This window comes from Bufo gargarizans, chromosome 2 (genome assembly GCF_014858855.1).
Source record: "Bufo gargarizans isolate SCDJY-AF-19 chromosome 2, ASM1485885v1, whole genome shotgun sequence".
Taxonomy (NCBI): domain Eukaryota; kingdom Metazoa; phylum Chordata; class Amphibia; order Anura; family Bufonidae; genus Bufo; species Bufo gargarizans.
The window spans coordinates 172,743,400-172,770,721 of NC_058081.1; the positions used below are offsets into that span (position 1 = coordinate 172,743,400).

The window sequence follows — 27,322 nt, forward strand, 5'->3', positions numbered from 1 at the left end:
CTCCAGGCGCCTTACCGTTCGCCATATCCCCAAGCACGGCTTCCAGTTCCTCAAGTGTAATTGGCTCCTCCAGCCTTTCTCTATCCTCCTCTGACAGCGCCGCTAACTGTGCCTCCCCTAGAAAATCATTCAGTGCCTCTTCAGAGCTAAAACCAGTGGAAGCATATAGAGATACATAAAAACTTTTTAGAATATCTAATATTCCTTCTGTGTCCTGCCTACTGTTCCCCAAGTTATCTTTCAATTCCTGAATACATGAGGAGCCTCTCTGGGCCTGGGAAACCACCGACAACAGATGTCCCACCCTCTCACCCTCTTCAAAGGACCTCTGACGATAAAAACTCCTCTTTCTCTCTGCGGCCTGCACTAAATGACACCTCAGCTGCTCCTGGGCTACCGCCAGCACCTCACTGTTAATCAGGGTGGGGGATCGACTAAACACTCTCTCAGCCTCCACCACTAGGACATGCGCCTTAACATCCGCCTCCCTAGACCTAGATTTGTGCTTGCTAATTTCTTTCATCAAGACTCCCCTCAGGAATGCTTTCATGGCGTCCCAGACCCCCGGTATCGAAGCCGTCCCTGTATTAATAGCAAAAAATTCTTTAATCTCCAGAGAGATCCCAGACAAATCGTCCAACACATTCAGCCAATGTGAATTACATTTCCACAGCCTAGGTCCCTGTCTGAGCACCCCCAGGCACAAGTCAATCTGCACCAGAGAGTGGTCAGACAGCGACCGAGGATGATAGACAACATCTTTAACCAGTGGCAGCATAGCATCATTAACAAGGGCCATATCAATACGCGATAACGAGTGGTGTGTGGCTGATCTACACGAGAATTCCAGCTTATCAGGGTTACGCAATCTCCATACATCATGTATCCCTACTTCACACATAATATTTCTGAGAGCCCTGCTCCCCGGTAAACCTCCTGCACCTTCCACCCGACATCTATCCAGGGAGTCATTTAGGCTACTTTCACACTAGCGTTCGATCTGATCCGTTCTGAACGGATCCGATCATAATAATGCAGACGGAGGCTCCGTTCAGAACGGATCCGTCTGCATTATTTTTAGCATATAACAGCTAAGTGTGAAAATAGCCTCGTACGGATCCGTCCAGACTTTCAATGTAAAGTCAATGGGGGACGGATCCGCCTGAAGATTGAGCCATATTGTGGCATCTTCAAACGGATCCGTCCCCATTGACTTACATTGTAAGTCTGGACAGATCCGCACGGCCAGGCGGACACCCGAACGCTGCAAGCAGCGTTCAGCTGTCCGCCTGTCCGTGCGGAGGCGAGCGGAGCGGAGGCTGAACGCCGCCAGACTGATGCAGTCTGAGCGGATCCGCTCCATTCAGACTGCATCAGGGCTGGACGGCTGCGTTCGGGTCCGCTCGTGAGCCCCTTCAAACGGAGCTCACGAGCGGACCGACGAACGCTAGTGTGAAAGTAGCCTCAGCGTGCAATTGAAGTCCCCAACCAGTAGCCACGGCAACCCAGGGAAGTCCGCCACAAAGTCCATAACCTCTCTCATCAATGGGGAAGCAAATGGTGGGGGCACGTACACGGACACAAGTACCACTTGTATTCCATCCACCTTACACACAACACACACATACCTGCCATCAGCGTCCACACAGTCCTGCAAGTGTTCATACCTAATGCTACTATGCACAATCATGCTTACACCTCTAGAGTGAGAGGAATGAGTTGAATGTAGCGCATGGATCACCCAATTTTTACCCATCCAGTGTAAATTATCTCCAGTCAGATGCGTTTCCTGAAGGCAACATATAGCCGGCTGAAACCGCCCTAAGTATTGAAAAACACACTGTCTCTTCCGTGCATCTGCCATCCCTCTCACATTCCAACTTAAAACTCTAATCACCTGTGACATGATAAAACTTCAGACCATACTTGAATCTCACAACCCACTCAGACTTCCTCTGCGCACAGTTCAAGACCATAACCCTTCCCCCCAACTGCCCACCCACCCATCCCCCTCATAACCAGTTTGCTGTAACTAGGGAACGCTATCCCTTTTGTATCATTCTCACACGTTAAAACAGGGCAATCCGAGAGCACTTTGCCCCTCAGCATATAACAATCAAAACAGATTATAACACAGTTCCTCAGGTAGAGAATCCTCCCCACATCTGAGAAAGACATTTTCCTCCCTTATCTACCAACTCCCTCCACAGGATCTACCTATTGGTAGCATTACATAATACACTTCTTAACTGGTGCAACCTGTATAGCAACCTTAGAATGCAAATGCAAATAAAAATTGAACATAAGAAACTATATCTTGGCCTCCTTCAAGTATTCAGGGCCCCACTTCTCAGTTGTCGCTCGTGGACGTCCAGCCACTGCGCCGCCTCCTCTGGATCTTCAAAAAACCTGGTGGATCCCAATGCTACCACACGCAATTTAGCAGGAAACAACATAGCATATTGAACTTGTAGATTTCTCAACCTTTTCTTTATGTCCATAAGGGTCCATTCACACGTCCGTTTTTTCTTTCCTGATCTGTTCCGTTTTTTGCGGAACAGATCAGGACCCATTCATTTTCAATGGGTCCTGGAAAAAAAATCGGACAGCACAATGTGTGCTAAGAAAGTTGATGTCTTTAATGGTCACATATATACATCCGTGACGCGTTTCGACTCACGTCTGGAGTCTTTCTCAAACAAATGAATATGTCATATTCATTTGTTTGAGAAAGACTCCAGACGTGAGTCGAAACGCGTCACGGATGTATATATGTGACCATTAAAGACATCAACTTTCTTTGCAACACGCCAGTGAGTGCCGGTTCTTTCTTATCGTTGATGTGAGATCGTTATCTCAGGACACGTGCACCACGCTATTTTCCGGAGTGCCGGCTGATCATTATCCTTCTAGCACAATGTGTGCTGTCCGTTTCCGTTGTTCCGTTCCGCATGTCCGTTTAAATATAAAACATGTCCTATTATGTTCCTGAAAAATCGGATCCTGGTACAATGCAAAGTCAATGGTTCCGCAAAAAACGGAAGACATTCGGATGTCATTCCGTATGTCTTCCGTTTTTTGCGGAATCCGTTCCTGGAAACACATAGCAAATTTTTATTTATTTTTTTTTTTTTTTTTCTTCAAAGAAATCCAAACAACTTTATTTGATTATTGAAATGTATACATGTTTCCGTTTTTTGCGGACATACGGAAACATTTTCAGGAACAACGGATCCGCAAAAAACGGACCGAAATTCGGATTATAGAAAAATACTGACGTGTGAATGTAGCCTAAATCTGCTCCTCCTCCGTTGTACTTCATTGGAATAGTCCGGAAATATGGATACTTTAACCCCATTCAGGACCATCTCCTCATTGTCCCTTGATTGCCGCAGGATAGTGTCCCGGTCTTTAAAATGCAGGATCTTCGCCAGTATAGGCCGAGGCGGTCTGCCTGGCGGAAGCGGCCTCATGGGGACTCTGTGCGCCCGCTCCACCGCATATAGGGAAGACAGACCTTTCTCATGAAATAGCTGATACAACCATTTCTCCACAAACTCTGTAGCATTATCCCCCTCCGTCTTTTCTGGCACTCCTACAATTCTCAGGTTGTTCCTTCTGGACCTGTTCTGCAGATCGTCTGTTTTAGCATATAAAGCAGCTATGTCCTTAGCAGTTGTTTTAGCCGCCATTTGCAGAGGCCGAACATCCTCTTCTATAGTAGACACCCTCTTCTCCAATTCAGAGGTGCGCTCAGATATCTTATGGAGGTCGTGCCTAATTATAGAGACATCTGACCTCAGGCTACCAACTTGAACAGAGAGCACCTTCAGGGTACTGTTACAGCTGGCCACAGCTGCCATAATGTCCTTTAACGTGGGCTCTTCACTAGCCGCATCTTTGAGGCCTACCACGCTTTGGGCTGGACGTGCAGGGTTCAGTGGAGGCCACTCCGCCGCATCCAGGGCCTCCCCCTCAAGGGATCCATCCTCCTGGTCAGAAGAATCATGCACATCTGCCTCCTTCTCCTCTGCCCAGTCTCCCACACCGCTATCAGCGCGTACAAACTTGCTTAACTTTGCGGCCGCACTCTGGCTCAGCTTGGATTGTAAGGCCGGCCCCTCTTCCTCCTCGGCGCCATGCTGGCTCACCTCCGGCCTGTCGCATCGCTGCCCCTTGCTGGATTTTCGCGGCATGTCGGAGCTCTCAAAATCACCCCCGCACTCTCCGGTCTCCTCTCCCCCACCAGGTAAGAAAAATTGATCGAAACGGACGTTGCCACCACAGTAATTATCAGGGTGCCGGCAGGAGCTGTGAGCGGTGCGTCTTACTCCATGCGCTCTCAGGCCACGCCCCCAAGTATTGCGATACTTGATACCATTAGATACTACTTGTGGAAAAAAATATGAAAAAAGCAGTGTGCGTTCTGCATTTAAAGGAACATTTGGCCCATAATAGAACAGTCATATCCTATTTTTTGGGGGGGACAATGTGACTAAAAAATGTCGAATTGCTCGGTTTTTATTTTTTTTCTGTTCCGGCGTTCACCGCATAGGAGATATTTTTAATTTTTTTTTATATTTTGGACTTTTTTGGGCTTGGCGATACCTAATATTTTTTTTTTATTGTTTATATATTTTATATGTAAAATTAGGAAAGGGGGCGATTTTAAACTTAAAAAAAAATAATTGTCCCTTTTTTTTTATTTAATAACTATTACCCCCCCTTAGGTGCTAGAACTTGGGATCTTTTGATCCCTGGTCCTAGAAACCCTGATAGAGATCTATTAGGGTGAATAGGACTTCACACTCCCTGCTGCACAGGGGTGCATAGTACACACAGCAGCAGGGAGATTACCATGGCAGCCAGGGCTTCAGTAGCGTCCTGGCTGCCATGGTAACCATCCTGGATGCCATGGCTCAGATCGGAAGCTGCCAAAGTGATAAATGATGGGGTTACTGTGAGACACAGGTCCAACCGTTCCTAGTGATAACCCCCATGTGCCTCATAATAACCCTATCAAGTATCCATATTCTTGCATAATGGGCAACATGGGGTTAATGCATGAGCTACATGAACAGTCACTTGCTATTGGCACAGTCTTACGAATTTTGACTTCCAATCCATGTTCCTCATATTAAAAAGTGGCCTGTATTCTGTAACTCACATTATCCCCATGTTGCCCGTTATGTGAGATGGTACTTTAGGGGTCACTATTAATGTGAGGCACATGGGGTCCAGTCCAAAAGAATGTGCCCAGCCTGACATTAAAAATAAATAGCCCCATCATGTTTAAAACATGGCAGTGGCAAGATTGGGGTTAAGGAGTCACATTAACCCCAATCTTCCTAGCTGCCTGATACATATGTTTTTTTTGCCTGCCTTTATTTTGAGGCAAGCTAATCACTCTTGTGTGGGGGTGGGGTACCTGCTATGCTGGTACCCCACGTGACTGATGGACATGATGTCTACAAACAGTTGATCAGCAGTGGTGCTGAGGGTCAGACCCCCACCCACCAGATACTTACGAGCTGTACAGAGGATAATCCTTTTCTTCTCCCCAGTGATATTCAGGGGATCTAAAAACTCAAGAGATGGACTGCCCTGTACTGTCCCCTCACACACCATGGAGCTGATAAAGGTCCAGCTATATACAATTTGGTAGCTATGTCTATTTTTGACTGCAGGAAGTACAGCCACATCGGTTGTCAACTGGTCATTATTAGTTTAGCTTCTTAGAAACTGATGATTAGGCCTTTACTTTGTCATTGATTACATTTATAAAATGTAAATGTGGCAGTTCTTCCAGTTGCTCCTTATTCAAAGTTAGCAGCCAAAACTTTCCACCGATTGTAAGGTTCTGTTTTTCTTTATTTTTCAAGATGTTTTCTCACTTTCTAGTTTTTAAAGGTGTTTTCCAGGATCATTATAGGATAGATCATTGGGGTCCGACTTTCTGCATTTCTATCAGTTTGTTGTTTTAAGGGACCACTGTGCTCGTGTGTGCCACATAGCATCTTCATTGTTTACCTTGGTCCATCTACCTGTAGCAGTGGTACTGGGTATTTCAGCATCCACCTCTTTCTCTTGAATTCGACAAATCTGCAATACCATGTGCCGCCACTGCTATGGTGTATGGTGTGCAGGTAGAAGGACCAGGGTAAACAGTGAAGAGGCCACAGCACTAGCACAAGCCCTGTGGCCCCTTCAAACAGTTGAATAGCAGGGGTGCTGAGAGTCTGACCCCACCAATCTGATATTGAGGAACTATCCTGAGGTAAAGACTACAGTTCTCGACTCAAGTCCACCCCCCTCATACATAACAAAACCTGAAAAATCAATAGGCAACCCTGGTACATGAGTCTGACTAAAGAACTGAGACAAACCTCCTGGGTTGCAGAGTAGTGATGGAAGAAAACCCATTCTAAAGAGCACTTTGTCACATACAAACAATCTCTCATCATCTTCGCTGCTGCAAAACAGGCCTACTTCACATCTCTCATATCTTCCCTGTCTCACAGTCCTAAACAACTATTTAACACTTTTAACGCTCTTCTCTGTCCTCCGGTGCCTCCCTCCCTCACCTGTCATCTCAGCCAGAGGATTTTGCCACATACTTAAAACTAAAGTTTGACAACATCAAAGCTTCACCCTACAGTCCCCACAGCCCCTCTACACACCTATTCAGTTCTCTTCCCCAAAAAACAGCTTCTCCACATCTCACCACCTGTGCACTTGACCGGATCCCATCCCACCTAATTTCCAACCTCACCACAGTCTTTATTCCTGCCCTAACCCATCTCTTCAACATATCTCTAATCATTGACCGGCTACAATATGGCTTCCAACCCAACCACTCTACTGAAACTGCCCCTACCAAAGTCACCAGTGACCTGTTGACTGCCAAAGCTGAACCTCCATTAGTCTGTCCTCCTCCTCCTTGACCTGTCCTCTGCCTATGACACTGTTGACCCCTCCCTTCTGCTACAAACTCTCTCATCTCTTGGAGTCACAGACCTCTCCTGGATCACATCATACCTTACAAACTGGACACTTAGTGTCTCCCACTCAAACAAAACCTCCTCGCCCCGTGCCCTCTCTGTCAGTGTTCCCCAAGGCTCTGTCCTAGGACCCCTGTTGTTCTCAATCTACACCTTCAGCCTGGAAAAGCTCATGGCTTTCCATTGCTTTCAGTATTACTTCTATGATGACGATAAACAAATTTTCCAGATATCGCCACCCTACTACCCAGGATCACACATTGCCTATTCTCTATAGCCTCCAGCTTCTCGTCTACCTTTCTAAAACGTAACATGGATAAAACAGAATTTATAATTTTTCCCCCATCTCACTCATCACCCTCATGAGACCTTTCTATCACAGTCAATGGCTGCACACTCTCCCCGCTGCCTTGGGGTCACTTTCGATTCTGCTCTATCCTTCAAACGGCACATCCAAGAAGTTTCTACCTCCTGCTGCCTCCAACTCAAAAGTATCTCTCAGATCCGCGCAATACTCAATCTAGAGTGTGCAAAAATTATTGTACATGCCCTCATCATCTCCCGCCTATACTAATATAATATTCTCCTCCCATCTAGCACTCTCGTACCCCTCCAATCTATTCTCAACCCACCCACCTCTCCCCCGTTGCTCTCCTGTCTCTTCTTTTTGCCAATCCCTTGACTGGCTCCCCGTTACCCAGAGAATCCAGTACAAAACACTTACTATGACATATAAGTCTGTACAATACCGGTCCCCTCGATACATCTGTGACCTGATCTTCCAGTACCTTCTCACACGTAAATCTTTGGAACTCTATACCGCAGCATATCGGACACTCAATTATTGTGGAAACCTGAAAACCCACCTCTTCAGACAAGCCTACAACCTACAGTAACCCTGCTGCCACGATACTGCCATGACCAGCTTTACGATCACCTGCTGTGTCCTTCTCCCATCCCTTGTAGATTGTAAGCCCTTGCAGGCAGGGTCCTCTCTCCTTCTGTACCAGTTTGTAGCTTGTCTTGTTCATGCCTATTGTACTTGTTTTTTTTATTGGAATGAATGGTACTTTAATTATAATAAAATAAAAAAATTCTACTTCTCTAATGCACTGTGTGAACAGGGCTTGCAGTTGTCCATATGCAGTCTCACAGACACCTATGGTTCTAAATTTACAGGGTGTCCCTTCATTCTCCAGCATTCTGAATTCATAAGTCTAAACATACTTTGAAATGTGATGTATTTATCTTCCTGTTTTCTCTGTAGCCTTTGAGTTTCATGTTTTTTTTTTAATGTCACTTCAAAGTTTATCTGTGAACATGCATCACATCACATCACTGCTCTTTTAATGCAGCTTCAGAAATTTCCTCATTATGATTTCTTGTTGTATTTCGTCTCCCAGATTGCTGAGGTTGGGACGGCCGTGGGTAACTGCAGCTACAACCAGCTGGTGGAGAAGATTATTTCATGCAAGCAATCAGAGAAAAGTGAGCTAGTTAGTGAAGGTGGGTGAGTGATTTTGGCTTATTATTGCTCAATCATATGTCAGTAGGAACTGAACTTTCATCTGAGAAGTTGAGAAGAAAACATCCAAATATAACAAGGCTTTGGTACATCAACACAATATGCTACATATAATACAAATTTAAGGGGTTTCCTTTCATACAACACATCCAGATTCCACAGGAACATTGGGTTAGGCATGGTGAAATTCATAATGTCTGTTATTTCTCACAACTGCAGTCAGAGGAGTTCAGCCAACCTTTATTTAAAGTGGAAACACTTATTTCCTATTCACAGAATAATGGGATGTGTCTGATCCGCGAGGTCTAACTGCTGGTCCAAGTACTGTACTGTAGGATCTCCGGCAGTCATATGGATTGAATGGAGTAGAAGAGGACATGTGACTTCCAGTCAGAAGGAAGAACACTGGACCCCAGATTCTAGTGATCAGCAGGGTCTACAGTGCTGAAAACCCACGTATGAAGAAAACTGACCCTGTGGATAGAGGATAAGTGACGTTCAAGGAAAAAACGCCTTTAAATAAACGCTGGCTGAAACCAGAATCCAATGACTTCCTCTCTCAGGGGAAAGAGGTAACAGACATTAGGGGATTCAACATGCCTAACCTTTTGTTCCTTCTGGAAATGACCTTCTGCTAGAAGTCTTTTTTTCAAAAACCCAATGCCTCCATAATGTCATCTATGTCTATGTAGGCAACTATTATAAAAATATTTTAAGAAATTTTGGCCTTAAAACGGCATGATGATAAAAGTTGGAGATTTAAAGATGGACAATCACTTTGGGATACAAATGAGGCTTTTTTCAGATCTGCATTGGTAATATCTTTTATTCTACTAGGTCATGGGAGCTGAAAATCAGAAATGACAGCAATGCCAGATCATTCACATGATGGACTCCATTCACTATGATGGAATCTATTGGGTTTCTATCACGGTGTCAGTCCATACAACGAGTGAAATGGCACAGCATACAGCGCTAATCTTTTTCTAGTATTTTAATGGAATGGATGTCTGGGACTCCTAAGAGAGCCTCCCAACGCAGGTGGGAATATGTCTATATACCAGTGCTTTAGCTTGTGTATAACGGTTAGGGAATACCAAAGCAGGGAACTCTCATCCGCCAGCATGGTGCATGTACATCCTGGTGTGGAAGTATGTAATATATAAAAAATGAAATACACCATGATTACAGCAAGACTGTGGCTACAACATGTGTATTAACATGCATTTTTGAGATGCAGTAGTTGAAAGACTTTTGTCTGCTGATTTGCACTACATTCAGACTTACCGTATTTTTCGCCCTATAAGATGCACCTAGGTTTTAGAGGAGGAAAATGAAAAATATTTTTTTTCTCATCAGACTTCAGCTCAGAGCCCCCAATCGGGCCCCCAATGTTAGTCAGACCTCATATCAGAGCCCCAATGTGAATGCCCCTACTCCCTCCAAGCAGACCTCAGATCAGACGCCATGCTCTGAGCAGACATTAAAAAACTAAATTAAATTACGTCACAGCACACTGACATCCTTACGCACTGTACAGTCACCGCAGCCGAGGAAGACCAGGATGTGGTGAGTACAGAGCCTGGAAGCGCTGTATTCACCGATTCCCAGACCTCCTGTACTAATGAGCTCTTCCATAATGAAAGCGCTCATTAGTATTCGCCCCATAAGACGTACTGACATTTTCCCCTCACTTTGGGGGAAAAAAATAGTGTGTTATGTGGTGTAAAATATGGTAGTATCAACTCTGCTGTGAGTTGCAATGAACTGTTGTTTTTCCGACACTCCCGTTCTGACTGCTAGTTAAATGTTCAGATTTATGGCTTAAGCACACGACCGTATGTATTTTGCGGTCTGCAAAAACTGATCCGCCAAAAATACGGATGATGTCCGTGTGCATTCCGAATTTTGTGGAACGGAACAGCTGGCCCCTAATAGAACAGTACTATCCTTGTCCGTATTGCAGACCATAATAGGACATGTTTTGCTGAACAGACATACGGAGACTGAATGCAGACGGATAAAAAGAAAAAATACATTTTTATTTTTCTTGGTATTAAAACACAAGAAAAATTACATAAATGTGGTATTACTGTAATCGTACTGACCCAGAGAATGAAGGGCACAGTAAATTTTTTCCCCTCATAGGGAACACTGTGAAAACCAAACTCTCAAAAGTGTGGCAGAATTTTTTCATATGTATAATTTTTTTATTCCAGTTTCCCACTGCATAGTATTCCATTTTAAATGGGACTATTAGAAAATAAAACTTGTTCTGCAAAAACCAGGCCCTCATACAGTTGCGTGAACTGAAAAATAAGAAGTTATGCCTTCGGGAAGGCAAGGAGTGAAAAATGCTGAACGGTTTATGGCTAGTTTCACACTAGTGTTCAGAGACCAGCAGGCTGTTCCGACAGCGGTTTTAGTCTGGGCGATTCTCGGCAGAGAGAGCAGAGAGCTCCAATATGTCAAATGTATCCAAAGGCCCCAGTCAACTGGTGGAGGCTAAAAGGAGTGCCCTTTTGGCTTATGTTGGGCTGATACACATGGGTATATCTCGTGATCTCGTTTTTTTAGTATATAAACATGGAAGTCTATTAGTAATGTTTGCCACTGTATGCCTATAGATACACGTCAGGGAATCTTCATTGGAGGACGTCAAACATGATGTGAACAGGGCCTTATTCTTCTACATGTGATTCCTTGGTGGCAAAAACACCTGTTTTTAGGACAAAACAACCAAGATAATAGTACAGCAGTAACACACTACTGCAATAAGTGATGATCACCAGAGCTAGATAATATCCAATAAGTTGACCATATCCTTCCATTTTCTTGTGGGAAGAGTAAATATCTGACCTCCATGTCGGAGGGTGAGAAAAGAGGAAAAATCTTTTGATAAAACATGTATGACTTTGTACGGGTTACTAATTACTGTAAATTAGAGTCCGTTGTCACCATGAAATAACTCCTACGTTGCTGTTTTCTCTTGTAGGCTTGGTAGCAGAGCAGTTCTTAAATGGGACAGCCACACAGCTGACTTACCATGGGCTCAGCGAGCTGACCTCAACCCTACAGGAAGGAGAACTATGTGTATTTTTCAGGAACAATCATTTTAGCACCATGACCAAATATAAGGTGGGTTTCTTTGTACATGAAATAATCCCTGAGAGAATCTGCTTTTCATAGGACTCCACCGCACTGATTTTCACTGATGGCTAGGTTGAAAAAGTTGTATAGGACTTGTAGTGCCAGTACGCCCGCTAAACTTTTTTACATTGGTGGCTGCAGAGTTTTTTAGCTTTTGGTGATGCTTCATGGTAAAAATCTTGCTGCCTCAATGTTTCTCTAGGGTGAAAGTCGAAGGTAAAAAGGAACATTTCAACCATGCTGGAATCTTGCGATTGTCACGCAACCTTTTCCCTCATAGAGAAAAAAAATTGTGCAACAGCTGTAGTATCCTCTGACTGTATTGCAGCTTTCACAGGGCCATATGTCTCAGTGGAGCCACTAGTGTTACTTTTATTTATTTCTTTGTATTGGAAGTACCAGAATTTTGTATCTAAACTGAAATACTATAAATGTTTCTGAAATCTAAAGGGGCAGATAACTGATGATGACGATGTATTTGTAGCCAAGATTGTGACTGAAAGATCAAAATCTGCTGGTAGTAAGTCCAATGTAGGGGGTAGTTCACATAGTGTTCTTTGTTTGTGGTGCGGATGGAATGTGGCATATCAATTCATGGCTTTTAGGTATGAGCGAATCCACTTTGGATGAAACATCCAAAGTCAGTTCGCATAATTCTTCGCTAGAATACTGTACGGAGCACTCCGTACAGTATTAGAATATATTGGCTCCTGTGAGCTGGAGTTATTACTTCATGAAGTCTCGTGAGACTTCGCATAGTAACTACATAAATTAATTTCTACTGTAAAAAAAATAAAAAATAAATAATTTCTCGAAATCAGGTTCCGTTCCAAGGTACCACTTGGAACCGAACCCTAGTTCGGGAAATGTTTTTTTTTTATTTTTACAGTAGAAATTAATTTATGAAGTTACTATGCAGCGTCTCACGAGACTTTGTGAAGTAATAACTCCAGCTCACAGGAGCCAATACATTCTAATACTGTACGGAGTGCTCCTTCCGTACAGTATTCTAACAAAGTATTATGCAAATCGACTGTGGATGTTTCATCTGAAGTCGATTTGCTCATCCCTAATGGCTTTAGCCCTATTCAGTGGCATTAATCCAGCAGACACCCGCCTTGGTTTCCAGCAGTGTCTGTGTGGGAACTACACATGGAACATGTCTGGTAAACATGTCAGAAAGAAAACACAGTCACATGAGCAGCAACATGGATTCCCATTGAAAACAATAGAAAGAGTTTGTACCAAATTCCTCAGGCAATGAACTCTGCATGGACAAGGCCTAAATTAAGTTAGGCTACTTTGAAATGTGCGGTAAAGGTATCCAACAGGTGATTACGGCAGTGGAACAGCCTGATGAAGTTCAACTTATCCAGCACTGGCTGTTGGCTATTATGGGATTTGGACTGTTTCTGGCATGAGCATTGGGTTACGGCTGGACATAAATCTGTTCATGCACCGGTTTTTGTCCATCTGAAACTTCCCGCTTTTTTATGTACTAACCAAAACATACTTAAACCTGCATTCATGCAATTTACACCGAATCCTCTATCCCTATGTCCATTGAGGGGAAAATATAAAAAAGAAAAATCCCACAGTGAAAACCACAATGGTAAAACTATATCTTCTAGCTTCTTCTTCTCTATCTATATATATATATATATATATATATATATATATATATATATATAACATATACACACAGGTCCTTCTAAAAAAAATTAGCATATTGTGATAAAGTTCATTATTTTCTGTAATGTACTGATAAACATTAGACTTTCATATATTTTAGATTCATTACACACAACTGAAGTAGTTCAAGCCTTTTATTGTTTTAATATTGATGATTTTGGCATACAGCTCATGAAAACCCAAATTTCCTATCTCAAAAAATTAGCATATTTCATCTGACCAATAAAAGAAAAGTGTTTTTAATACAAAAAAAAGTCAACCTTCAAATAATTATGTTCAGTTATGCACTCAATACTTGGTTGGGAATCCTTTTGCAGAAATGACTGCTTCAATGCGGCGTGGCATGGAGGCAATCAGCCTGTGGCACTGCTGAGGTGTTATGGAGGCCCAGGATGCTTCGATAGCGGCCTTAAGCTCATCCAGAGTGTTGGGTCTTGCGTCTCTCAACTTTCTCTTCCCAATATCCCACAGATTCTCTATGGGGTTCAGGTCAGGAGAGTTGGCAGGCTATTTGAGCACAGTAATACCATGGTCCGTAAACCATTTACCAGTGGTTTTGGCACTGTGAGCAGGTGCCAGGTCGTGCTGAAAAATGAAATCTTCATCTCCATAAAGATTTTCAGCAGATGGAAGCATGAAGTGCTCCAAAATCTCCTGATAGCTAGCTGCATTGACCCTGCCCTTGATAAAACACAGTGGACCAACACCAGCAGCTGACATGGCACCCCAGACCATCACTGACTGTGGGTACTTGACCCTGGACTTCAGGCATTTTGGCATTTCCCTCTCCCCAGTCTTCCTCCAGACTCTGGCACCTTGATTTCCGAATGACATGCAACAGTCCAGTGCTGCTTCTCTGTAGCCCAGGTCAGGCGCTTCTGCCGCTGTTTCTGGTTCAAAAGTGGCTTGACCTGGGGAATGCGGCACCTGTAGCCCATTTCCTGCACACGCCTGTACATGGTGGCTCTGGATGTTTCTACTCCAGACTCAGTCCACTGCTTCCGCAGGTCCCCCAAGGTCTGGAATCGGTCCTTCTCCACAATCTTCCTCAGGGTCCGGTCACCTCTTCTCGTTGTGCAGCGTTTTCTGACACACTTTTTCCTTCCCACAGACTTCCCACTGAGGTGCCTTGATACAGCACTCTGGGAACAGCCTATTCATTCAGAAATTTCTTTCTGTGTCTTACCCTCTTGCTTGAGGGTGTCAATGATGGCCTTCTGGACAGCAGTCAGGTTGGCAGTCTTACCCATGATTGCGGTTTTGAGTAATGAACCAGGCTGGGAGTTTTTAAAAGCCTCAGGAATCTTTTGCAGGTGTTTAGAGTTAATTAGTTGATTCAGATGATTAGGTTAACCACCTCCCGACCGCTGTACGCGTATATGCGTCCGGGAGGTGGTTGCTTTACTCCTCCTGGACGCATATACGCGTCTTCTCGCGAGACGCGAGATTTCCTGTGAACGCGCGCGCACAGGAACGGAAGGTAAGCGAGTGGATCTCCAGCCTGCCAGCGGCGATCGCTCGCTGGCAGGCTGGAGATCCGAATTTTTTAACCCCTAACAGGTATATTAGATGCTGTTTTCATAACAGCGTCTAATATACCTCCTACCTGGTCCTCTGGTGGTCCCTTTTGTTAGGATCGACCACCAGAGGACTCGGGTAGGTCAGTACAGTCCCACCAAACACCACACTACACTACACTACACCCCCCCCCCCTCACTTATTAACCCCTTATAAACCCCTGATCACCCATGATCACCCCATATAAACTCCCTGATCACCCCCCTGTCATTGATCACCGCCCTGTCATTGATCACGCCCCTGTCAGGCTCCGTTCAGACGTCCGTATGATTTTTACGGATCCACGGATACATGGATCGGATCCGCAAAAAGCATACGGACGTCTGAATGGAGCCTTACAGGGGGGTGATCAATGACAGGCGGGTGATCACCCATATACACTCCCTGATCACCCCCTGTCATTGATCACCCCCCTGTAAGGCTCCATTTAGACGTCCGCATGATTTTTACGGATCCGATCCATGTATCCATGGATCCGTAAAAATCATGCGGACGTCTGAATGGAGCCTTACAGGGGGGGGTGATCAGTGACAGGGGGGTGATCACCCTGATTACCCTGATCACCCCCTGTCATTGATAACCCCCCTGTAAGGCTCCATTCAGACGTCCGCATGCGTTCTGTGGATCCGATCCATGTATCCATGGATCCGTAAAAAATCATGCGGATGTCTGAATGGAGCCTTACAGGGGGGGTGATCAGTGACAGGGGGGTGATCAGGGAGTCTATATGGGTGATCACCCCCCTGTCATTGATCACCCCCCCCCTGGTAAGGCTCCATTCAGACATTTTTTTTGGCACAAGTTAGCGGAAATTTTTTGTTTGTTTTTGTTTTTGTTTTTTCTTACAAAGTCTCATATTCCACTAACTTGTGTCAAAAAATAAAATCTCACATGGACGCACCATACCCGTCACGGAATCCAAATGCGTAAACATTTTTAGACATTTATATTCCAGACTTCTTCTCACGCTTTAGGGCCCCTAAGAAGCCAGGGCAGTATAAATACCCCACATGTGACCCCATTTCGGAAAGAAGACACCCCAAGGTATTCCGTGAGGGGCATATTGAGTCCATGAAAGATTGAAATTTTTGTCCTAAGTTAGCGGAAAGTGAGACTTTGTGAGAAAAAAACAAAAAAAAATCAATATCCGCTAACTTATGCAAAAAAAAAAAATTTCTAGGAACTCGCCAGGCCCCTCATTGAATACCTTGGGGTGTCTTCTTTCCAAAGTGGGGTCACATGTGGGGTATTTATACTGCCCTGGCTTTTTAGGGGCCCGAAAGTGTGAGAAGAAGTCTGGGATCCAAATGTCTAAAAATGCCCTCCTAAAAGGAATTTGGGCACCTTTGCGCATCTAGGCTGCAAAAAAGTGTCACACATGTGGTATCGCCGTACTCAGGAGAAGTTGGGGAATGTGTTTTGGGGTGTCATTTTACATATACCCATGCTGGGTGAGAAAAATATCTTGGTCAAATGCCAACTTTGTATAAAAAAATGGGAAAAGTTGTCTTTTGCCAAGATATTTCTCTCACCCAGCATAGGTATATGTAAAATGACACCCCAAATCACATTCCCCAACTTCTCCTGAGTACGGCGATACCAGATGTGTGACACTTTTTTGATGCCAAGGTGGGCAAAGGGGCACATATTCCAAAGTGCACCTTTCGGATTTCACCGGTCATTTTTTACAGATTTTGATTGCAAAGTACTTCTCACACATATAGGCCCCTAAATTGCCAGGGCAGTATAACTACGCCACAAGTGACCCCATTTTGGAAAGAAGACACCCCAAGGTATTCCGTGAGGGGCATGGCGAGTTCCTAGAATTTTTTATTTTTTGTCGCAAGTTAGTGGAATATGAGACTTTGTAAGGAAAAAAGAGAAAAAAAAAAAAATCATCATTTTCCGCTAACTTGTGACAAAAAATAAAAAATTCTAGGAACTCGCCATGCCCCTCACGGAATACCTTGGGGTGTCTTCTTTCCAAAATGGGGTCACTTGTGGCGTAGTTATACTGCCCTGGCAATTTAGGGGCCTATATGTGTGAGAAGTACTTTGCAATCAAAATCTGTAAAAAATGACCGGTGAAATCCGAAAGGTGCACTTTGGAATATGTGCCCCTTTGCCCACCTTGGCATCAAAAAAGTGTCACACATCTGGTATCGCCGTACTCAGGAGAAGTTGGGGAATGTGATTTGGGGTGTCATTTTACATATACCTATGCTGGGTGAGAGAAATATCTTGGCAAAAGACAACTTTTCCCATTTTTTTATACAAAGTTGGCATTTGACCAAGATATTTTTCTCACCCAGCATGGGTATATGTAAAATGACACCCCAAAACACATTCCCCATCTTCTCCTGAGTACGGCGATACCAGATGTGTCACACTTTTTTGCTGCCAAGGTGGGCAAAGGGGCGCATATTCCAAAGTGCACCTTTTGGATTTCACCGGTCATTTTTTACACATTTTGATTGCAAAGTTCTTCTCACACATTTGGGCCCCTAAATTGCCAGGGCAGTATAACTACCCCACAAGTGACCCCATTTTGGAAAGAAGACACCCCAAGGTATTCTGTGAGGGGCATGGTGAGTTCCTAGAATTTTTTATTTTTTGTCGCAAGTTAGTGGAATATGAGACTTTGTAAGAAAAAATAAAAAAAATAAAATCATCATCATTTTCCGCTAACTTGTGACAAAAAATAAAAAGTTCTATGAACTCACTATGCCCATCAGCGAATACCTTAGGGTGTCTACTTTCCGAAATGGGGTCATTTGTGGGGTTTTTCTACTGTTTGGGCATTGTAGAACCTCAGGAAACATGACAGGTGCTCAGAAAGTCAGAGCTGTTTCAAAAAGCGGAAATTCACATTTTTGTACCATAGTTTGTAAATGCTATAACTTTTACCCAAACCATTTTTTTTTTTGCCCAAACATTTTTTTTTAAATCAAAGACATGTAGAACAATAAATTTGGCGAAAAATTTATATATAGATGTCGTTTTTTTTGCAAAATTTTACAGCTGAAAGTGAAAAATGTCATTTTTTTGCAAAAAAATCGTTACATTTTGATTAATAACAAAAAAAGTAAAAATGCCAGCAGCAATGAAATACCACCAAATGAAAGCTCCATTAGTGAGAAGAAAAGGAGGTAAAATTCATTTGGGTGGTAAGTTGCATGACCGAGCGATAAACGGTGAAAGTAGTGTAGTGCCGAAGTGTAAAAAGTGCTCTGGTCATGAAGGGGGTTTCACCTAGCGGGGCTGAAGTGGTTATTAGCTCGTTTAGAGAACCTTTTCATGATATGCTAATTTTTTTAGATAGGAATTTTGGGTTTTCATGAGCTGTATGCCAAAATCATCATAATTAAAACAATAAAAGGCTTGAACTACTTCAGTTGGTGTGTAATGAATCTAAAATATATGAAAGTCTAATGTTTATCAGTACATTACAGAAAATAATGAACTTTATCACAATATGCTAATTTTTTTAGAAGGACCTGTATAGATATATATATATATACACCGTATTTATTTTTCGCTGTATAAGACGCACCGGCCTATAAGACGCACCTAGGTTTTTGAGGAGGAAAATAAGAAAAAAAATATTTTGAACCAAAAGGTGTGCTTTTGGTGGGTTTTGAACAAATTGTGGTCTGTGGATGGCACTGTTATGGGGGATCTGTGGGGGACGCACTGTTATGGGGGATCTGTGGGGGACGCACTGTTATGGGGGATTTGTGGGTGACACTTATGGGGGATCTGTGGGTGACACTTATGGGGGATCTGTGGGTGACACTTATGGGGGATCTGTGGGTGGCTCTTATTGGGCTCTCTGGATGGCACTGTTATGAGGATCTGTGTATGACAGTTATGGGGGGGATCTGTGGATGACACAAATATAGCATCTTATGCTATGTGTCATCCACAGATCCCCTCCATAAGTGTCCCTGTAGTGAATGACCCTCAATACAGGGCTGGGGGCCGGCATCTGGTTTTATAATGACAGCGGGGCCCGTGCAGTGACTGTATTCTACTACACGGGTCCCGCTCACTGTATAATTGTATCTCTAATAGTTAATTGTTATGTACATAATCGCATAATGAGCGCTGTGTATTACTTACAACTACAAGCGCTCGGTAGGTAGCAGAGAGGAGGGAGGAGGCAGTCCGGGATGGGAGGACATGCCGTCTGCTTCACGCCGCCTGCTTCACGCCGCCTGCTTCATTTATAAAGTGGGCGGCGCAGGTGCGTGACGTATGACTCACACTGCCAGCGCCCATCCTCCCAGCCTGCCTCCTCCCTCCTCTCGGCGAGCGCTTGTATCTGTAAGTAATACACAGCGCTCATTATGCGATTATGTACATAACAATTTACTATTAGAGATACGATTATACAGTAAGCGGGGCCCGTGTAGTAGAATACAGTCACTGCACGGGCCCCGCTGTCATTATAAAAGCAGATGCCGGCCCCCAGCCCCTCCTCCCTCACAGCTGATACACCCACCGCACGGCATCGCGGCGGGTGTATCATTGAAAACTCGCAAAATCAGCAGCATTCCCCTTATAAGACGCACTGCTATTTTCCCCCCACTTTCGGGCGGAAAAAAGTGCGTCTTATACGGCGAAAAATACGGTATATACTGTATCTATATGTGTGTGTCAAAAACGCTACCATCGATTTAAAAAAAAAACTTGGTATACGCATCCCTTGCTACCATATTGCTCTGTAACTCAAAAACTCAATCAATTTCTACTAAACTTGGTACACATATCGCTTACTATCTGGGAAAGAATGCTGTGGAGGTAACATCCCGGTATACAATGAGTTTCTGTCTGTCTGTTCTTTATGCGCGACCAAACGACTGGACTGATCTTCACCAAATTTGGCACACAGGTGCATCAGGTGTCCGGGAAGGTTTTAGACTGGGTCTCGGCTCTCTAGGACGTACCGTTCCTGAGATATTCCCATAAAATTATCTGCATTAGCCAATACAAGCCTGCAAGTCTTTCTCTTCAAATCCCAACTGCCATACACACTGTCACATGTCCCTTATCAGCCAATAGAAGCTTGCAGGCCCTTAGTCTCCACATACACACAGTTTTACTCCAGGTTTCCATAACAACCTAGCCATTTTTCTTCACTGCTGTAGGTCAGCTTTAGGCTAAGGCTACATGATGACAATAACTCGCACGACACATAGGGCACAACTACACTGCTACATGTGTCGCACGACATTGATGTCGCGCGACAATTTTTATAATGATAGTCTATGGTGTTGCACTGCGACTTGTAACCTGCTGCGATGCAACAGTCGCAGAAAAATCCATCTTGGATGGATTTTTTGCGAGTCGCAGTGCAACACCATAGCCTATCATTATAAAAATGGAGACAAAATGTCGTGCAACACGTGTCGTTGTGTAGCCCTAACATTAAAGGGGCAGAGTGCTGTGGAGGTCACTGTTAAAGGGGCGGGTAATGTGAAGGTCACTGTTGAGGGGACAGGGGCCACTATTAAAGGGGCAACTGCTGTGGAGGCCATTGTTAAGGCAGCAGGGTACTGTGAGGTCACTGTTAAGGGAGCGGGGTGATGTGAAATTCACTGTTAAAGGGGAGGGCTGCTGCGAAGGTCAAAGTTAAGGGGATGGGCTGCTGTGGAGGTCCCATTTCAAAGTAGCGGGGCACTGTGGGGGGCCAGTGTTATGGGGTGGGGGACTGTGCTGTTCACTGTTAAAGGGGGATAATGTCGAAATCTTTTAACAACACATACAAACATTAAATTAAATAGATGGAATATACCCGTGCGAAGCAGAGTCCTTCTGCTAGTATATCCTAAAGATACCAGTATTCACAAATTGTTTTTCTCCCTATATTGTAAAGCTCTCACATACCAGAAATGTATTCAGATACCTGGTTCATTAAATTCAGTAAACATGTTTTAGGGTCTATTAGAAAAGAGTCTTTACCAGAGATCGCACTACAGTAAAAATACTCTTCTCACAATTTTTGAGTACTATTTTTAGCCAAGGGTAGTAAGAAAATTGCAATAAATTTCAATAATTAGATAACAATGTTATGTTAGCGGTTTGGTATTTGTACAGGGAAACCATTTAAAAAAATGTTTTTTTTTTATTTCAGTGTACAGAGCTGTGTGAGATCTTGTTTTTTTTGTGCTCTGTGCTGCAGTCATTATTGGTATCATTTTGGGATCCATAAGACTTTTTGATCACCTATTATTATTTTTTGGGTGGGAGGAGTGGCAAGATGACAAAAAATTGTTGTTCACTGCACATGATATTTTTATTCAGTATTTTTAGTTCTGACATTTATCAGGACATGGCCATAGCAATTATGTTTATTTTATGTGCATAATTGAGAAAAGGGTGTGCATTGAGTTTTTTTATATTGTGAGTGTTTTTTTTTCTATATTTAGCTCCCTTTGGGGACTTGTACATGCAGTCCTTTAATCACTTTATACCATAGACTGCATTAGTATACCATTGCAGCCTAAAGGCTTTTATTAACATGCAGTTTGGTAGGCCTGGCAGCCATCTCAAGACCCCAGGCAGTCATAGCAGCTGATCAGAACACTGTGCTTTCGCTTCGAGGAGCCCAGTCAGGAACCTCTCAGATGTCACAGTTGCTATTGACCGTGGTATTTGAAGGGTTAAGTGAGTGGGATCAAAGTTACCTCTGATCTCCATTATTGCGCCTGGATATTAGCTGTATTACACAGCCTTCACTCACTATGTGTGAAACAGTCTCAGCTTATGAGCCTGCTCATTCTTCTCTTAAACACAAATCCTGTACAGCTACATCATTTTGCATTAAAGCATAAGTTACAACAAGCTCCTTATTAGCTGCTGGCGCCAACTACCCTTGGCTGTAAGTAAGGAGCCGATTTATTGCCCATGTCAGGTACCTGCTTTATACTCCTCAGTGCAAGGAAAGTCTCCTATGTCTAAATATGTAAGAGACTCTTTGCAAAGCAGGGAAAATTCTTGTACAGGTATCTGACACCTGTATAGGCGTAATTGCGACCTTTGGGCTCTACTATTTCCACCCAATATCTGTATAATTTTAGGCATCTTTGCAATAGTTATGTCATCACCCTTTGATTTCCTACATTTACAGCTTGATCCATTGTTTTAATACCCATTCTTGTAGAAGAACTCTGGTGTACAATATAATCTTTGCAGAGCATAAAACTGGGTCACTTTTTGAGAGGAAGTAATATAGGGAATTAGTATTATCTTTAGAGTATCTCTCCACTCATCCTCCGAACTATTCCCAACATCCCAGAAGGCATTTATTACAGTGCAATTAGCCCCGCATTTTAAATGTTTGGCACAGCAGTCACTGAACAGTTACTGGTCAGGTTTGTACCGCTTCCCGTATGGATTCTGTGATAAAACATCTCCGTTATTGATTTGAACCGTGGGGGGTCTGACAGTGGTTATCTGACAACACATATATAAAGGCATGCATTATCAAACCCTAGCCAAAGCACCAAGTACTGGATCCACAGTCACCGGTCGCATCGTCGGTCAAGGGGTTCCCTACTTGACAGACAGCCGTTATATTATGCACACCGATATCCATCCCTTATAGACTGTGAATAGGTGCTGCAGTAATACAGAAGAGATCATTAATAGATATCAAACTGATTTGGGTACATACAGTAAAGCGGTTGTCTACACTGGCAGCATAGCTATCAGGATAGCAGCCCCAATGACGGGCACAGAACTGATCAGTAACATTTCATTATGAATATTTTTTAACTTTGTCAAAACCAGATCCTATGGAGTGCACGGCCTGATATGACTGCTTACTGGGACGGTTTATATAGAAATGATCTTTTGGACTGTAAATGCTCACTTTCCCATTATTCTTATTTTTCACCTTGGTGAGAAATGAATATCTCTATAATTAGCTGATCATATGAAAAGCCTAAGCTGAGAGAATTTCAGGATCCCTGTTGATTGTCATTAAAATGATATTTATTTTTCATTGGATAAAGCGAGGTGACATTTTTCACGGTTTCTGAGCCAGTATTAATTGGAAAGCCAAGTCGCCTAATTTAATCTAGATGTTGTAGTGCGTTGTTCTGTCCGTATGCTCATTGTCATGGGCAGAGAATGGCTGGCGTTCATGGACTGTGAACTCCGCCGCTTTATGCAAGTTTCATTTTTGCGCTCCAGACGACCTACTTAAATGAACAGATTTCTGCTGAGTAGACCCTACAAATAGTGGATTATATGCTATTTTTCCAAGCTATAATTGAGCCTCTGAATTACTGCTGTAGAGCAAATGCTGAAAAGGCTTTGCCAAAATACCCCCTAGGATCTTTCTATCAAATTATCACAAACAGCAAAATGCACAGCATGGAAGATAAATGTTCACCCAGCAATAGAAATGCGCAGCCATTAAAACAGGCCACTAATAACTGCACTTCGATGCCTTTGTGAAGTATAACCTCCAGCCTCAGATTTGTTGCCATGTAATATTCAAATGTGTATTTTTTTTCCCTCTCAAACAATTACAAGTATAGAGCATTTATACACCATGAAACCATTTTCTCTAGATGGAAGGTAATTTCAAGAAATTCAAAGCACAGTCAGTGTATGCCGAGTAAAATTACCTCTAAGTAGAATGTAAATTTACATACAATTTAGTGAATTAAACAATAGGAGGTAATGTGGCACAACTAAGAAATTGCCTGATATCCCCTGTTCCCTAGCACTGGCTTTTGTTAAAAGGGTGGTCACATGAAAAGGACTGTGCAATGAATTTGGTATTTCAAATGAAATTTAAAAAAATCTAATTCTTGCAATATGCATTAAATAAAATGTACCTTTTTTATGTACTGTATTTTTTTACTCCATAAAAAGCACCTAGCATATGGAAGGAGGAAAATAAGAAAAAAATATATTTTTTATCAGACCTCATATTAGAACCTCATTCCCCCTCATATCAGCCCCCAAGTTCCATCGGATCTCAGATCAGTACCCAAGCTCCATCAGACCTCCATTCCTCCTCAGATAAGACCATTATCAGATCCCCCATTCATCCTCAAACCTCAGATCAGACCCCCCAAGCTCCATCAAATCTCTGTATTAGACCCCTATTCCTCCTCAGCTCAGACCCCCATCATACGCCCATTCCCCCTCCGACCTCTGTATCAGACCCTCATTCTTTCTCTGTATCAGACCCTCATTCCTCCCCAGATCAGACCCCCTAATCCTCCTCAGATCAGACCCCTAAGCTCCATCAGACAAAAAATTTTATGAACTCAACTCTCCTGCTTCGGACTGCACGGACACTCGCTGCTCCCTGGTCTTCTGGCAGCCTAGCGCTGCACTGTGACCTGACGTTGCAGAGCATCGAGTCCTAGTTTGTGCCTACATGCTTTACATCCTGATGCTGTATGCAGTAGGAAATGAGAAAGCGGTGAGTACAGCCAGCTACACTCGCTGCTCCCAGTCCCTCCTTCATATTGATGACCACTTCCACAATGGAAGCGCTCATTAGTTTTTTCTCCATAAGATGCACTGCAATTTCCCCCAAGTGCATCTTATGGTGCTAAAAATACAGTAGATTTAACTGTCCTCCTGTTTCTCTTGTGGCTGAAATTCTGGTCCACCTTCTCTTGCAGCCATGTGGACCCACATGCTTAGTAGCTTCCCTGCTCCATTCCTCCTCTCAGTGCTAGCATAGTAATCTCAGACATCTTACATTCATTCGTCCTTACTTCTAAGTTCATAAATAGTGTGCAGCATTTTTTAAAATTAATATAGTTAATGTATTAAAATGCGTTACTTCAGGTATTTTATTTTTTATAAAATTTGTGGGATAACCCTTTTAACCCCTTCCTGACATCCGCTGTACATGTACAGCTGATGTCTGGTCTTTAAACATGGCTCCCGCTCCGGAGCGGAGCAAGTGCCATAGCTACCAGGTGCCTGCTGTTTCACACAATGTGTGTTTGAAATGTGACCATGGCATCTTAGAGGCCGAAAACCCGCAAGCAGGAAGGCCTCCCCCGGGTGGATATCAGGGAAGGCATTCCTTGTGAGTAATGAGCCACAGCCTGTTCTAGGCTTCTAGGATTATTACTTGTATATTGCAATTCAGGCCAGCAGGTGGCAGTACGGAATTGTAATATAGCAATCTATGTATAAGGTAATGGAGAAAATGAAATGAAAACATTTTTTAACAAATATAAAAAAAATTCAAATCGTCCTCTTTTCCCCAAAATCAAAATGCATAAAAAAAATAAAAAATCAACATCATGGGCATGGGTACTGATCTGGAGAATGAATAGCACAAGTCCGTTTTAGTGCATAGTGAACACCATAAAAACAAAACCCCCAAAAACTGGTGGAAGTTTTTTTTTTTTTGTTTTTTTTTCCCAATTCCACCCTATTTGGAATTTTCTTTCTAGCTTCCCACTACATTCTATGCAATATTAAATCGTGCCATTAGAAAGTACAGTTTTTTTCCGCAAAAAATAAGTACTCCTACAACTATGTGAATGGAAAAATGGAAAACATTTATGGCTCCAGGAAGGCAGGGTACAAAAAAACACAAAAACAAAAAATCACTGTGTCAGGAAGGGGGCTAAAGGGGTTGTCTCATCTGAGACATTGGTGGCATATTGCTAGTGTATGCAGTCAGTGGTATACATTTACGACCCTACGTGTATCTCTGGTCCCGGAAAGCTCCCATCAGGGACTGAATAGCTACTTAGAACATTGCAATGTGTGCATGTACAGGGCTCTCTTCAGTATTCTCTACCAGAGAACCTCTCTCACCTGTGTGTCCATTATATATTTTTTCTGATATTTCTTCCATTAACATCAGTTCTTTAAACTTACTGTTGTCATTTAGGGACTGCTATACTTGCTCGTTACGGACCAGGGATTCCTCACAGAAGAAAACATTGTCTGGGAAAGTTTACACAATGTGGATGGAGACGGAAACTTTTGCGACTCTGATTTCCACCTAAGACCACCATCTGACCCAGAAACTGTGTACCAAGGACAGCAAGACCAGATTGATCAGGTTTGTGGTCTTCACATGTGCAGACTTTAATTATATCAGAAAGATGGATTTTGGTTTCTATAGAAAATAAACACTCATAACTAAAATGATACAGTCATAGTCTAAGGCATGGTGGACTTGCAGCATGTGCATGTTAAAGAGGACCTGTCAGCTTTTCTTACATGTATGTTTTAGTAAACACTTGTGTTCCCATTGTAATAAAATCTTTTGTGTTGTGATGTTCCTCTGCTATTCCTCCTATAAATTGACAACTGGGTGCCATCAGTGGAGGGAGCTGTCCTTAAACACTCTGAAACGGAGGCGCCCTGCAATATCCAGTAAGCACTTTCCCATACTAGCTGGGAAAGAGCTCATTGGTTAACCCTTTAATACCCAGCTCTATAAAGGCCTTAATGACCAGACACTTTTTTTCTGATTTGGTACATGTGCTGGTTTAACAGTTGTAACTTTGTGACATTTTTATGTGACACGCAGGACACGCATGTTCTTTTTGGCAATTTTTTATTATCTGTATTTGTCCAAACTATAGCTCCTTATTCTTTAAATATGCAAAATGACACCAAAATAAATTATTAAAACTGATTCCCTATTTTGTCACAGTTGTTTTGATCTATACAGTAATAATATGTATAGTTTTGTGAACGGTGCGACAATGGTGACTGTTTTGGTTGCCATGGATGTTTTTTATTTATTTATTATTATTTTTTTCATCATTTCTAATTTTAGTTGTATTTCATTTTTTTTGTAAAAATTATTTTTGGCATATAACTTGTCCCCCAAGAGGAGACTGACACTTTATTTTCATTTAGATTTTTTTCCTCGATAACTGGGGCATCCATATGAGCCCCAGTTACATGGGAAAACCGCCTTTGTATACAAGCAGAGCAAAACTGATTAGGTACCCGATCATATGATAGCCGGGTCCAATAGAGGAAGTGGTTATACCATTTTCCTGGATAGCGCTCATTGAGCGCTATGCACTGAACAGAGGTGAAGGCAGAAGCGGTAATAAACAGCTTCTGTCTTCTTCTTGGGTGACAGCAGGGGACCCAACCTCCTCCTCATAGATTGTGGGAGCTTTAAAGCATCGCCCTACAGCACTTCAGCATATTGCACAGGCAGGCGATCGGTTGTGTTTCTATCTAGCAGGGCAGGTGGCTGCAAACCATGGCTCTGTGGCCCACTGGTGATGCACCTCTGGTTTCAAGGCTATGTACACCATCAGAGGCATTTTATTTTTACAATTGGCTTTTATTCATTTTTGGCTAAAAAAAAATCATTTTCAATTGGCCTTTATTAACAATATTGAGCTGT

The 27,322-nt window shown here is 43.0% G+C and overlaps 1 protein-coding gene across 2 annotated transcripts in view; it reads left to right on the forward strand.

Moving 5' to 3' along the window:
* The window catches only part of MINDY2 (MINDY lysine 48 deubiquitinase 2), an 82,438-nt gene that overhangs the window by 48,429 nt on the left and 6,687 nt on the right, over positions 1-27,322 (forward strand). For both annotated transcript variants that reach the window (XM_044283293.1, XM_044283294.1), the window contains exons 5-7: positions 8,405-8,507; positions 11,522-11,664; positions 25,835-26,008. In XM_044283293.1, the coding sequence (XP_044139228.1) occupies positions 8,405-8,507; positions 11,522-11,664; positions 25,835-26,008 (420 nt within the window). The remainder of the gene's footprint in view (positions 1-8,404; positions 8,508-11,521; positions 11,665-25,834; positions 26,009-27,322) is intronic.